This window comes from Rhinopithecus bieti, unplaced genomic scaffold (assembly GCF_001698545.2).
Source record: "Rhinopithecus bieti isolate Rb0 unplaced genomic scaffold, ASM169854v2 scaffold_14826, whole genome shotgun sequence".
Lineage (NCBI taxonomy): Eukaryota > Metazoa > Chordata > Mammalia > Primates > Cercopithecidae > Rhinopithecus > Rhinopithecus bieti.
The window spans coordinates 479,122-494,071 of NW_016808328.1; the positions used below are offsets into that span (position 1 = coordinate 479,122).

At 40.8% G+C, this 14,950-nt stretch overlaps 1 protein-coding gene across 2 annotated transcripts in view; it reads right to left on the reverse strand.

Moving 5' to 3' along the window:
• The window catches only part of CLIC4 (CLIC family member 4), a 99,661-nt gene that overhangs the window by 35,024 nt on the left and 49,687 nt on the right, over window positions 1-14,950 (reverse strand). The window contains exons 1-2 of one of the 2 annotated variants that reach the window (XM_017886515.1): window positions 9,131-9,162; window positions 4,198-4,307 (exon numbers count right to left, since the gene is read on the reverse strand). In XM_017886515.1, coding sequence (XP_017742004.1) covers window positions 4,198-4,253 — 56 coding nt within the window. In that variant the 5' untranslated portion in view covers window positions 4,254-4,307; window positions 9,131-9,162. Of the gene's footprint in view, window positions 1-4,197; window positions 4,308-9,130; window positions 9,163-14,950 lie in introns of those variants that run through there. The other variant, XM_017886514.1, reaches the window with a different exon arrangement.

A 14,950-nucleotide genomic window follows, 5' to 3' on the forward strand; every position in this document is an offset into this window, starting at 1 on the left:
CCACCCACACACACCCCCTCAACCCACACACATTCACACACACACACCCCTACTCACACACACCCCACCACCCACACACTCCCACCACTCACCTACTCACACACACACACCCCACCCACACACATTCACACACACACACACACACACACACACACACACACAGTGGGTACACATGTGATTCTGAATGTAGTCATAAAGCACAATTATCTTGAATTGGACTGTTCTAACAAGTGCTTCACGCAGCTCAAGTCAACTTTACAAAGGGGAAAAATGGAGTCTGACTTTCCTGTCTGGCCAGCAGCAGGAAATAGATGATCTCTCTGAAAGACAGGCCTGTTTCATTCCATTTAGTCTCTTGGCATGTGTCATTCATGCTGCTGCTACTGAAGAGCATGGAAACTGAACTGATTTCTCAAGTTACTGAAGACTGTTTTCAGAAAGGTGGAACCACAGAGACATGATCATGAAAATAAAACTATCTGAAGAGTCTATTTGGGAATCAGATTTTCTTCTGAGTTTCTAACTGCCTTTTAAGATATGCAGAACTATCAGTTTCATAGTTCCATTGTAACATTTTAAACTATTACAAAAGTGAAGTTTTTTTCCCTTCTTTTTTCCTGAATTTAAACATAAGGTGACCGACTCCAAAGAAGACGAGGCAGTTTGCCCAAGGTCCCAGTGAAATCAGTGATAGAGCTCTCTCGTATGCAGCCAGGTCTCACTCCTGAAATTTTCTATACTATGCCATGGTTGTTTCCCAACTGATGACATGCCAGAACATCCTGAACTCTGCCCTCAATTTTAATATTTTCACTTATATTCTCTGAAGCTTTTGTTCAAATCGTTTATGTAAATCGAAATTCTTTGTGAAGCCTGGGCACTTTTTTTATCTAAACGTTCTTTAAATTGCAATATGAACAGAAAATTAGGTTTGGAAATGACTCCCACCAAAGCACTAAAGCTGCTCTGACAGGCAAGTAATGGGAGATTGTTCAAAGCCTCACAAGGGACACATGAATACTACCAGCACAGCCATTAATGCCAACTGAGATTCAAAGAGAACATGTCATACAGTGCCAGAACTAGAAATGGGCTTGTTCTTATGGATGAAATGTCACGTAACAATCATTTTTTTCAAATCATAGAGTAAGCTGCTTAGTAACTCTCAGAGGAGTTCTATTGTTCTCCACTGGTTTGTTCTGGAGTCAGTACTTCTCACCAAGATATTAGGCAATTACCAGGAAAAGCAGGAAAATAAGCCCTATAGGCACTTTCTCCCCCACAAATTTCTAAAAAGAGTCACATTTAATGTTTTAAGATAAAGAATATATTATGAAAAGTACTACAAGGATGTTTTATTCCTCTGTGATAGCTTTCATATATACTGGTGGGTTTTGTTTTGTTTTGTTTTGAACCAACGTTCACTTTCTTAAGGTATCTTCTCTTTAAACTTTTGTTTACGACTATAAGTGTGTAAACCCATAGAAAAGATCTGGACGAGGCCAGGCACAATGGCTAAAATCGGTAATCCCAGCACTTTGGGAGGCCAAGGTCAGAGAACTGCTTGAGCCCAGGAGTTCAAGACCGGCCTGGGTAACACAGGGTGACTCTGTCTCTTAAAAATAAAAAATTAGCCAGCTGTGGTAGTAAATGCCTGTAGTCCTAGCTACTTGGGAGGCTGAGGCTGGAGGATTACTCGAGCCCAGGAGCTCAAGGCCACAAAGTAAGCCATGATCGTGCCATTGCACTCTAGCCTCAGTGACAGAGGCAGACTCTGTCTCAAAAAAAAAAAAAGAAAGAAAAAGAAAAAAGGAAAAGATTTGAGAGAATAAAGACTAAACCTAAAATAAATTATCTCTCTGAAGGGGAAGTTGATGACTAGGGGGTAGGGATGGTAAAGACTCATTATCATGTACTACTTGTATAGTTTTAGTTGCCCTAAGAGGCATTTTTTAGATTTACTGGAGACCTATGATTAGGTCTAAATTGCTAAAGAAGACCAAAAAATATATGCTTCAATTTCAAGTGCTCTCTACTGTTGATTTTACATAAAGTCCTAGGTAATAAACATATATCTTCTTTGATATTTTCTAATTATGAGGCCCTGAATGCCTACCTCCCATGCGCCACTTTTTATATATAAACACTTAACACATACACTTAAACATATACACTTACACATATTTCCACATATACACATAAACATATATATACAAATCTGCAAATATCAATCAACCTATAGGAATAATGCCTTTAAAAAGTCTGCAAACGAAAAGTAACAGACAACTCTGAAATAGCTATAATGGGTTTACTTCCTTTTCTGACCCAGATTCCCATCATTTATGGCGCTATTACTGGTATGTATCACAATTAAAGCACTGTATTAAACTATTCAATGAAGGCTTTTTCAAAGCATGGCAGTCAACTCACTTGCTCCAAGCCAAAAATGGAATAGGCGAAATTCATGTATTTTAGGACACAGTAAGGGTGTGTGCCTCGTGGCCCAGTCTGTTTTTAGGAGTTATATTGGGAAACTTCCTTTGTGTATACATGTATAAAAAACAGTAATAGAAGGGTAACTACATGACTTATTTCATTCTTAAAACATCTCTGTCCAACATGAATAAGGTAATGTCTTCCCAAGAGCTTGTAGTTTTAACTCACTATTCCCAAAGTCTTATTTCTACATTTATATACATAACTAAAGGGGTTCCTAGATGACTTTATGGTTTATTTTCAATAAATTTTAAAGTCTGTAAAATTTCAAATATATGCACCAGCAGTAAGTAAAAATATATTTTAAGGGAATGATAGGAATCTGAGTACACTAACCCAGAACTGGGAATGGAATTATAGCTATCGGGTAACTATCACCATATGACGCTCAGAAGGGTGACATACATGAATTCTTCCACTTTATCAAGTGATAAGCTGTAAATATTTTTTTCTGGACACTGTTCATGACTTGATATATAATACGGTTTAAATTTGTGTCCTTGCCCAAATCTCATATCAAATTGTAATCTTCACTGTTGGAAGAGGGGCCTTCTGGGAGGTGACTGGATCACAAGGGCAGACTTCCCTTGCTGTTCCTGTGACAGTGAGTGGGTTATCATAAGATCTGTTTGTTTAAAAATGTGTAACTCCTCCCCCTTCTCTCTTCTTCCTTCTCCGGCCATGAAAGACGTGTCTGCTTCCCATTTGCCTTCTGTCATAATTGTAAGTCTCCTGAGGCCTCCCCAGTCACGTTTCCTGTACAACCTGCAGAACTGTAAGTCAATTAAACCTCTTTTCTTTATGATTTACCCAGTCTCGGGTAGTTCTTTATAGCAATGTGAGAACAGACTAATAGTTTTAAAAACAAGTATAATAGCAAATCATGTTGTGACACTTGCATCAAGAGGAATCCACTGCCAAACCCTAGATTTTCCCATTAATACAACTATTCTTAACTCTTGATTTAAATCTTTTGGGGAAGGGGATGTATCAATGTTCTTCACCTCAGACCTGTTTGCTAAAGGTTAGAATACACATTCCTGAATAAAACAGAGCTTTCTATTCATCATGGCTCTTCTCAGCCCTCTCCACTATGGAAAATAAGCCATAAAGTCATCCAGGAGAGAAAGCTGCAAACAACTCTTCACTTAGCAAGAACAGACATGGGGCCACAGATAATTGCTCTTATTTTACAATACATTTAAACAAATATGATTAAAATCATGCTATAGAAAATTATTGCTATTCCCTGAAAAGTAAATTAAATGAAATTGACAACAATGGTATTCAACCTCCTAAAAATCCTTGTCTTTAAAGATCCAGATTATATAGGTCACACGTTTAACACATTTGGGGCCAAGATGATGTCTGCTTAGAAAGTTCTTCATGACTCCATGTTTACACTGGAAAAAAGAAGTCAAGGATTTCACTGTATCCACACTAACACTTGGCTCCTGGTGCTGCTCATGAAATTTAAGGTAAACACACAAAAGTTCCTAAAAAAGATTGAGTACCACATGCAGTATACTGACAGCGTGACTTGTCCAAAATAGTTATATACAAGTTAAGTTTGTCCCAAAACCAGCAGAACTTTAATACAATATATTTCCTTTAGAGAATACATGCCATCAAGGTGAAAATAGGATCAAACCGAAAAGAAAGTTCAGCTTAAGTTGACTGCAAACTGCGACCATGTCTTACCTTTTCAGGTCAACAGTCGTCACACTAAATACAACTCCTTTAAGCCAAAGAATCATGAAGAGCCTCTGGGAAAAGGGGCAGTTCCCTATGCTTTCACCATCACTGCCAGCCTGGAAAACAGAATTAAACATTAAAAAACAAGGTCAAAGTGATGATACTCAACATGACATGACTTTTTCTGAATTTTAATCAAGAGTACAAGAAGCCAGGAAAAGTTACATTGTGGAAGGAAGAGTAGAAATTTGGGTCTTTATTATTTTGTCTTTTCATTAGCCATTCTTTTTTCTTTTTTTGAGACAGGGTCTCCTTCTGTCACCCAGGCTGGAGTGCAGTGGTGCGATCTCAGCTCACTGCAACCTTAACCTCCCAGGCTCAAGCAATCCTCCCATCTTAGCCTCTCAAGTAGCTGGGGGCTACAGGCACGTACCACCATCCTGGCTAATTTTTAATATTTTTAGTAGAGATAGGGTTTCACCACGTTATCCAGGTTGGTCTTGAACGCCTGGACTCAATTGAACTACCTGCCTCAGCCTCCCAAAGTGCTGGGATTACGGGCATAAGCCACTGCACCCAGCTAGCACTAGCCTCTTTCTTTTCTTAAAAATGATCAGTCTAGGGCCAGGCGTGGTGGCACAGGCCTGTAATCCCAGCACTTTGGGAGGCCAAGGCAGGAGGATCACAAGGTCAGGAGTTTGAGTCCAGCCTGGCCAGTATGGTGAAACCCGTCTCTACTAAAAATACAAAAATTAGCTGGGTGTGGTGGCGGGTGCCTGTAGTCCCAGCTACTTGGGAGGCTGAGGCAGGAGAATCACTTGAACCCGGGACACGGAGGTTGCAGTGAACTGAGATCACACCACTGTACTCCAGCCTGGGTGACAGAGAGATACTCTGTCTCAAAAATAAATAAACAAATAAATAAATAATAAAAATAACCAGTCTAGTATACTACTGCCGAAGAGAACTTAATGCATGATGGAGATGATCCATATTGCCAATGTCCAATATGGTAGCCATTAGCAACATGTGGCTAGGGAGTACTTAAAATGGGGCTAGTTCAAGTGAACTGAATTTTTTTGTTTCATTTATTTTAAATTACAGTCATGCATCACTTACTGATAGGGACACATTCTGAGAAATGTGCTGTTAGGCGATTTTGGCATTTTACAAGCATCACAAGGTACGCTTACACAAACCTAGATGATATAGCCTACTACACATCTTGTCTACATGGTATAGCCTAGTGCTCCTAGGCTACAAACGTGTACAGGACGTTACTGTACTGAATACTGTAGGCAAATGGAATATAATGGTAAGTATCTGTACATCTAGACACATCTAAACATAGAAAAGGTATAATAAAAATATGAATTATAAGCTGGGTGCAGTGGCTCATGCTTGTAATCCCAGCACTTTTTGGAGGCCAAGGCGGGCAGATCGCCTGAGGTCAGGAGTTCAAGACCAGCCTGGCTAACATAGTGAAACCCCATCTTTACCAAAATACAAAAAATTAGCCAGATGTGGTGGTGTGCGCCTGTAGTCCCAGCTACTTGGGAGGCTGAGGTAGGAGAATCGCTTGAACCTGGGAGGTAGAGGTTGTAGTGAGCCAACATCATGCCACGGCACTCCAGCCTGGCAAAAGAGCAAAACCCCGTCTCAAAAATAAAAAATTAAAGCAAATTACAATCTTTTGAGACACTGGCATATGCAGCACCTGACTATAATTTATAATTTAAAACATAAACTTTTTTTTTTTTTTGAGACGGAATCTCACTTTGTACCCAGGCTGGAGTGCAGTGGCACGATCTCGGCTCACTGCAGCCTCTGCCTCCCAGGCTCAAGTGATTCTTCTACCTCAGCCTCCTGAATAGCTGGGATTACAGGAGTGCGCCACCATGTCCAGCTACTTTTTGTATTTTTAGTAGAGACAAGGTTTCACCATGTTGGTCAGGCTGGTCTCGAACTCCTGACCTCGTGATCCGCCTACCTTGGCCTCCCAAAGTGTTGGGATTACAGGCGTGAGCCACCGTGCCCAGCCAAACATAATACGTTTTCATAATTCAAATAGCCACGAATGACTAATGGCAACTACGTTGGACAGAACAGTAATTCCTAGTGGGTACATAAATCCTTGCCTCCGGGCAAAGGCAAAGTCTGTTATGGGTTTTATGAAATGTAAAAATCATTTTTCATTATATCAGACAGTATTCTTAATAAGGCAAAGTAAAAAGGGAAACTTGTAGGTGTGCCTGCCTCCAAAAAAATTCATTATAAATATCCCATATCCTGGCTGAGCGCAGTGGCTCACTCCTGCAATCCCAGCACTTTGAGAGGCTGAGGCGGGCAGATCACAAGGTCAGGAGTTTGAGACCAGCCTGACCAACATGGTGAAACTCCATCTCTACAAAAAGGACAAAAATTAGCCGGGCGTGGTGGCACACGCCTATAATCCCAGCTACTCCGGGGGGCTGAGATAGGAGAATCGCCTAAACCTGGGAGGTGGAGGTTTCGGTGAGCCGAGATCGTGCCACTGCACTCCAGCCTGGGTGACAAAGTGAGACTCCATTTCAAAGATAAAAATAAATATCCTATACCCTGTTTTGTTTTGTTTTGTTTTTCAATTAGAGATAGGATCTTACTATGTTGCCCAGGCTGGTGTGCAGTGGTTACTCACAGGCACAATCACAGCAAACTGCAGTTTCAAATTAGTGGACTTAAGAAATCCTCCCGCCTCAGCCTCCCCAGTAGCTGAGGCTACAGGCATGCACCACCACACCCGGCCCATATCCTGTTGCACACATTCCTACAGGGAGCAAGAAAATAACAAAAGATATATTTATAATAATCTATTTCTAATCCTACTTAATGAATGGCAATGGCGAGGTAGATTTTCCTAAAAATCAGAATGGTACAAATCTTTTTTAGTCCCATCATGTGTGCCCCAAGGTGGTTTTTTTGTTTTGTTTTGTTTTGTTTTGTTTTGTTTTTAAGGTTCAGGGATGTTATGTGCAGGTTTGTTACATAGGTGAACTCATGTCACGGGGTTTGTTGTACGGATTATTTCATCACCCAGGTACAAAGCCTAGCGCCTAATAGTTATTTTTTCCGATCCTCTCCCTCCTCTCATCCTCCACCCTCAAGTAGAGCCCAGAAATAAGGCCACACACCTACAACCATCTGATCTTTGACAAAGCTGACAAAAACAAGTGACGTCAAAGACTCCATATTCAATAAATAGTGCTGGGATAACTGGCTAACCATAGGCAGAAGATTAAAACTGGAACCCTTCCTTACACCACACACAAAAATCAACTCAAGATGGATTAAAGACTTAAATGTAAAATCCAAAACTATAAAAACCCTGGAAGACAACCTAGTCAGTGCCATTCTGGACATAAGAACTGGCAAAGATTTCATGACGAAGATGCCAAAAACAATTGCAATGAAAGTTGACAAACAGGATTTAATAAAGAGTTTCCGCATAGCAGAAGAAACTATCAACGGAGTAAACAGACAACCTACAGAATGGAAGAAAATATTTGCAAAATATGCATCTGACAAAGGTCTAATATCCAGCATCCATAAGGAACTTAAACAAAATTACAAGTAAAAAACAACCCTATTAAAAAGTGGGCAATGGACATGAACAGACACTTTTCAAAAGAAGACATACATGCAGCCAACAAGCATATGAAAAAAAGCTCAATATCATTGATCATTAGAGAAAAACAAATCAAAACCACAATGAGATACCATCTCACACCAGAATGGCTATTTTTAAAAAGTCAAAAAATAACAGATGCTGGCAAGGTTGTAGAGAAAAGGGAACACTATACACTGCTGGTGGGAGTGTAAATTAGTTAAACTATTGTAGAAAACAGTGTGATAATTCCTCAAAGAGCTAAAAACAGAACTATCATTCGACTCAGCAATCCCATTATTGGGTATATACCCTGAGGAATATAAATCATTCTACCATAAAGACACATGCATACGTCTGTTCACTGCAGCACGATTCATGATAGCAAGACATGGAATCAGCCCCAAGTTTAAAAAGGAAAGATGGGCTGTAGGAAAAGGAGAGATGGGAAGGACAGAGAGCTGGAATGCTGGAAGAGAATGTTCTGACATTGCTAGAGATCAACACAGCCTGTTGACTATGACGTCTATGGAGAGTGCCAGAAATAACTCTCCAATAAGTCATTCAAAGATGCTGGTGAAAGTACTGTTTATTACCCTAAAGTAACTCTCAAAAAATTCAGAAGCATTTCAGTAAAATGCTACATCAGTAAAAAGTCATTAATTCCTAAACTAATGGAGAGGTAAAGGGACTTTAAAAAACAAAAACAAAAACAAAAAAACATGGGCTTATAGTGAGGATGCTAGAAACCTAATCAGACAGCATGGGACAGTTAACAACAGAACTTGGTTTAAAAAAAAAATTCCGATTATTCTGTATCAGTAACAAAATATACACAGAATTTGAGGGCAGAATGAATCATATTAATTCCTAATACTACATAAACTTGTACAAAAATGTACTTCCTAAAAAAGGCCTAGTTCTTAAATTTTATTGTGATTACAAATAACCTAAGGAAAACATTTAAAATGAAGACCCCAGGGCCTCATATCTAGAGATTCTGATTCAGCAGAACTCCTGGGTTGGGGCCCAGGAAGCCTTATTTTGTTATAGGCACTCAAGGAGATTTCAAAGTAAGGCACCTGCCTGCTGGATACATTAAGAAACACTGGTGTGGGAAGGTTAGGATGATATTTGGTTCTCAGAACCCAAGTCAATTTACAGCACTAAATCATCTTACTATATAACAAAGTGGTGTCCGAAGTTGCCTTTCTGATGATACTGACCATTAATAGCATGGAAAACTGATAACACACAAGTAAATTTACTACAGACAAGAAAATGTTAATACATTACCTTTCCAATTAGCTTGATAATCCAAATTTGAGATTTACTGGAGGAAAAAAAAAAAAAAAAACCGTAGTTTGGTAGACGAAGAACTAGTCTGACTCAAGGTCTTTATCCACCTCCACTTAATCTATAAAATTCACTAAAATTTCCCAAGCTGCCTGTCAAAGCAGTGTTAAAATCATTAAGTCGGTAAAGGAGACATAATAAAGATATTACATGTAGGAACTTAGAAACATGTTAAACTAAAAGCAGGCTAAAGATGAATGGGGACTGGCTACAGAGCAGTCACCATACACAATCTCCTACAGTGGTCTGCAGAGCCAGTCCTTGAGCATGGGCAAAAGAATCTCAGAATACACAATAGTTCATGAAGACCTGGTCAGGACACAAATGCCCCTTTCCTTTCACAGATGACTGTCTCCTTTCTCTATAATTTTCTAGCAAATTTTCCCAATTTACTTTTGTTTCTCGTATATCAGAAGCTTGTTACACATCTCATACTCCTAATAAGCACTTTCCTTCATGCACACATAAATAAATGTGTATTCTTTAAAAAAAAAAATACCTTCTTTACTAACTACTAATGACAAGTCAAATAAGAAACGTCATTATGACCATGAACAACTTTTCCAAAGTTTTAATAGCATCAGAAAATTGGGAGCTATTAGTCAGATGAAATATTTATTTTATTTTATTTTTGAAATTTTTAAAAGTATACAAAAGGCCATGCACAATGGTTCCCGCCCATAATCCCAACACTTTGGAAGTCCAAAGCAAAGCAGGAGGATCACTTGACGCCAGGAGTTGGAGATCAGCCTGGGCAACCAAGCAAAACCCCATCTTCACCAAAAAAATTAGAAAATTAGCCACCGTGGTGGCACTCTCCTGTAGTCCCAGTTATTCAGAAGGCTGAGGTGGGAGGATCACTGGAGCCCAGGAGTTCAAGACTGCAGTGAGCCATGATTATAGCACTGCATTCTAGCTTGGGTAACAGAGCAAGACCCTGTCACTATTCAAAATATATATATATATATATATATACACACACACATATATACACACACATACATCCATATATATATATATATATGTATAATTTATATATATATAGTAAAACTGTGGAAAAATTCAAATTTCTTTTTTTTTAATTAGATGGAGTCTCGCTCTGCTGCCCAGGCTGGAGTACAGTGGTGTGATCTCAGCTCACTGCAAACTCGCCTCCCAGGCGATTCTCCTGCCTCAGCCTCCTGAGCAGCTGGGAGTAATAATAAATAATAAATAAGCCACCACCATGCCTGGCTTATTTATTCATTTTTTGAGATGGAGTTTCAGTCTTGTCACCCAGGGTGGAGTGCAATGGTATGATCTCGGTCACTGCAACCTCTGCCTCCCAGGTTGAAGTGATTCTCCTGCCTCAACCTCCTGAGTAACTCGGATTACAGGTGCCCACAACTACATCCGGCTGATCTTTGTATTTTTATTAGAGACAGTGTTTCACCATGTCGGCCAGGCTGGTCTCGAACTCCTGACCTCAGGTGATCCGCCCGCCTCAGCCTCCCAAAGTGCTGGGAATACAAGCATGAGCTATGCCGTCTGGCCTAATTTTTTGTATTTTTATTAGAGACGGGGTTTCACCATGTTGCCAGGCTGGTCTTGAACTCCTGACCTTAAGTGATCCACCCACCTCAGCCTTCCAAAGTCCTGGGATTACAGGTGTGAGCCACTGAGCCTGGCGAAAAACTCAAATTTCTAGAATTCTACAAGTCAAAAACTTTCTCCTTTAATCCAAGTTAAATATAAAATTCAATTTCAACAAAGTTATAGAATCAAAATTACCCTGTTTAGTTTGAACTACACTGAATACAGCCCATTGCTACAGCTGACTGAGGGCATTGTGATACAATGGAAAGCATCCTACACTGGGAGCCAGGATATGTTTATTCTACACCCAGTTTTTTATTAGTAACCATAGAAATTAACATATAGGTATCTAATGATAGCATCTGAGAAAAGTATGCCTTTAAAAAATACTTTTCACTACTTCTAACAGTTATATTCATTGTTTTAAAAAAATAAAAACTGAAGCACTAGAGAAAGTCAGAGTTCCCTTACCCTTGAACCTAATTTGCTACTTATTCTTCTACATTTTTATTTTCTATGTACATACTACTATTTTTCTTTTAATAGAGACAGGGTCTAACTATGTTGCCCAGGCTGGTCTCAAACTCCTGGCCTCAAGTTATCCTCCCATCTTGTCCTCCCAAAGTGCTGGGATTACAGGTGTGAGCCACCATGCCCGGCCCATACTACTTTATTCCTTGAAAAATGTGATCACACTATATGTAACTTGTTTTTATAGTTTATATATTTTATTTCCAACTTAATGTAACCAATCCTCTGGAGGCTGTAATGCACCAGTATTCTGGTGTTTGTAATAGCAAAACACCAGAATACTGTCAGAGATGGCCAGGGAGGAAACTAGGGCCTTCAAACCCTGCCAGGCCCCTGCCCCTGGGGTGCGATCAGAGGTTGTCTAACAGAGTCAGGACTTTGAACATCAACCAGTGGTAATGAGGCCACCTCCACTAGTGTATCAGGGAGATATACTAGTTTCACCATGTTGGCCAGACATTTCCGTGGAGGGAAAAGGAGAAGGGAGATGGTACTGCTTTGTTATAACCAGGTGGAGACAGAAGTCCAAGTGCTCCACTGGGTTACCTCATTTTTATTTTTTTATTATTATTTCTTTTGAGACAGAGTCTCGCTCTGTCGCCCAGGCTGGAGTGCAGTGGCGCGATCTTGGCTCACTACAACCTCTGCCTCCTGGGTTCAAGTGATTCTCCTGCCCCAGTCTCCTGAGTGGCTGCAATTACAGGCGTGCACCAGCACACTTGGCTAATTTTTGTATTTTTAGTAGAGACGGGGTTTCACCATGTTGGCCAGGCTGGTCTCAAATGCCTGACCTCAGGTAATCCGCCTGCCTTGGCCTCCCAAAGTGCTGGGATTACAGGTGTGAGCCACCGTGCCCAGCCCCATTTTTTAGATTTAATACTTCTTGCTTTCAGAATGTGATTTAAAGGAAAAGAAAAATAAGTAAATAAATTTAATACTTCTGAGAGACTTCTGCTTCCAGAAAGACAGAATTTTAGATGGTAGTGAGCTTCTTAGTTTTTTGCCTTATACATCTCAGAATTGGAACCAAAAAAGCCAGCAACCACAGTGAGGAGGCTCCTTATTACTGCTGGGGTGGGGGAATGGGAGTTGCAGCTCCCATTCACTAGTGGAGGGATACACTAGTATCTATTCTTAGTAGAGACAGGGTTTTACCGTGTTGGCCAGGCTGGCCTTGAACTCCCGACCTCAGGTGATCCGCCCACCTCGGTCTCCCAAAGCGCTGAGATTACAGGCGTGAGCCTCCACGCCCAGCCTATTTCCATGTTTTGAGATCATCCATCTAACTGCCATTCCTGAAGGCCTCACTGGATGCTACTGTCCCAATAATTTTACATCTAGAAATTTATTCTATAGAAACAGTCATACAGATGTCCAAAGATACAACAGAGGAATACTGAGGCCTTATTGTTTGTAATAGCAAAACACTAGAGACCACCCAAGCCCATCAGTAAAAGATTTGTTAAATTTATAGACCACCAACAGAGGATGGAAGTCTAGGCCACCCATTCAGCCTTTGCTGGCATGCGTGAAGATGGAGCCACAGCTTTTTCTGCGGTGTTTACAGTAGAGCAGTAATTATCTAAAAGTCTGTGGTCTTGTTTAGGCTGCCCCTTCCCTGGTTCTTAGGCAAGAGGCAGCAGGATTTTGTTGGAATTTTTTTTCTCAGTCCAGGTTGCTGGCTTCTTTAGCTCCAAGTCGGGAATATAGGAGGCAAAAAAGCAGGAAATTCTATATTCCCAGAATACTTCTGAGAAGTCTCTCAGAAGTATTAAATTTAAAAGCAAAATTAAAAATGCATAACATGTGACATATCCATACAGTGGAACATTATTTGACAATTAAAAGCAATGAAGTATGGACACATGCTATAACTTGAATAAACTAAGTGAAAGGAACAAAAGACCACATATCGTATCCATAGATGCAGAACCTGCAGATACAGGGACAACTATAACGGACTTCTGCATCCACAGAGGAGTCCTGGAACCAATCCCCCGTGGATTCCAGGGGGAATGTATATGATTTATATATAGAATAAATGTATATGATTCCATTTATATGAAATATCCAAATAGGCAAATTCATACAGACAGTAGACTATTTGCTGCCAAGAACTGAGGATGGAGAAGAGGAGTGACTGCTAATGGGTACATGGTTTCTTTTTGAGGTGATGAAAATGTTTTAAAATTGGACCCTGGTGGCCGGGCATGGTGGCTAACATCTGTAATCCCAGCACTTTGGGAGGCCAAGGCAGGTGGATCACTTGAGGTCAGGAGTTCAAGATCAGCCTGGCCAATATATAGTGAAACCCCATTTCTACTAAAAAATACAAAAATTGGCCAGGCACAGTGGCTCATGCCTGTAATTCCAGTACTTTGGGAGGCCCAGGCAGGTGGATCATGAGGTCAGGAGTTCGAGACCAGCCTGACCAACATGGTGAAATCCTATCTCTACTAAAAATACAAAAATTAGCTGAGTGTGGTGGTGCATGCCTGTAGTCCCAGCTACTTGGGAAGCTGAGGGAGAAGAATCACTTGAACTCAGGAGACGGAGGTTACAGTGAGCCGAGATCATGCCACTGCACTCCAGCCCAGGCAACAGAGCAAGCCTCCGTCTCTGCCCCCCCAGAAAAAAAATTGGCTGGGCGCGGCGACTCACACCTATAATCCCAGCACTTCGGGAGGCCGAAGCGGGTGGATCACGAGGTCAGGAGATCGAGACCATCCTGGCTAGCACAGTGAAACCCCGTCTCTACTAAATATACAAAAAACAAAAATAAGCCCGGCGTGGTGGCAGGTGCCTGTAGTCCCAGCTACTCGTGAGGCTGAGGCAGGAGAATGGTGTGAACACAGGAGGCGGAGCTTGCACTGAGCAGAGACTGTGCCACTGCACTCCAGCCTAGGTGACAAAGTGAGACTCTATCTCAAAAAAAAAAAATTAGACCCTGGTAATGGTTGCACAACTCTGTGAATATACTAAAAACCACTGAATTGTATATTTTAAAGGGGTGAATTATATTGTATATGAATTATATCCAATAAGTTGTTTTTTAAATATATGCATACAGATCATAAATATAAATATATACATACTGAAGAAGATTTTAATTTGGATTACACAGGTTTGTTTTGTTTTGGTATCTTAGTAGAGACGGGGTTTCACCATGTTGGCCAAGCTGGTCTCAAACTCTTGATCTTGTGATCCGCCCGCCTCAGCCTCCCAAAGTGCTGGAATTACAGGCGTGAGCCACTGCACCCGGCTTGGATTACATAAAGTTATGATTTCATGTTACAAAAACATATATGTCTATTACGTTTTCTTAAAAATTAGAAAACCAGTCTGAGAAACACATAGTGAGATCTGATCACCACAAAACATTTTTAAAAATTAGCCAGGTGTGGTGGCTCATGCCTGTGGTCCTAGGCTACTCAGGATGCTGAGGCAGGAGGATCACTTGAGCCTGGGAGGTCGAGGCTGCAGTGAACCATGATCACACCACTGCACTCTAGCCTGGGTGACAGAGTGAGACCCCCGTCTCCAGAAAACAAAAATAAAAATAATTGGCTGGGCACAGTGGCTCACGCCTGTAATCCCAGCACTTTGGGAGGCTGAGGCGGGCGGATCATGAGGTCAGGAGATCGAGAACATCCT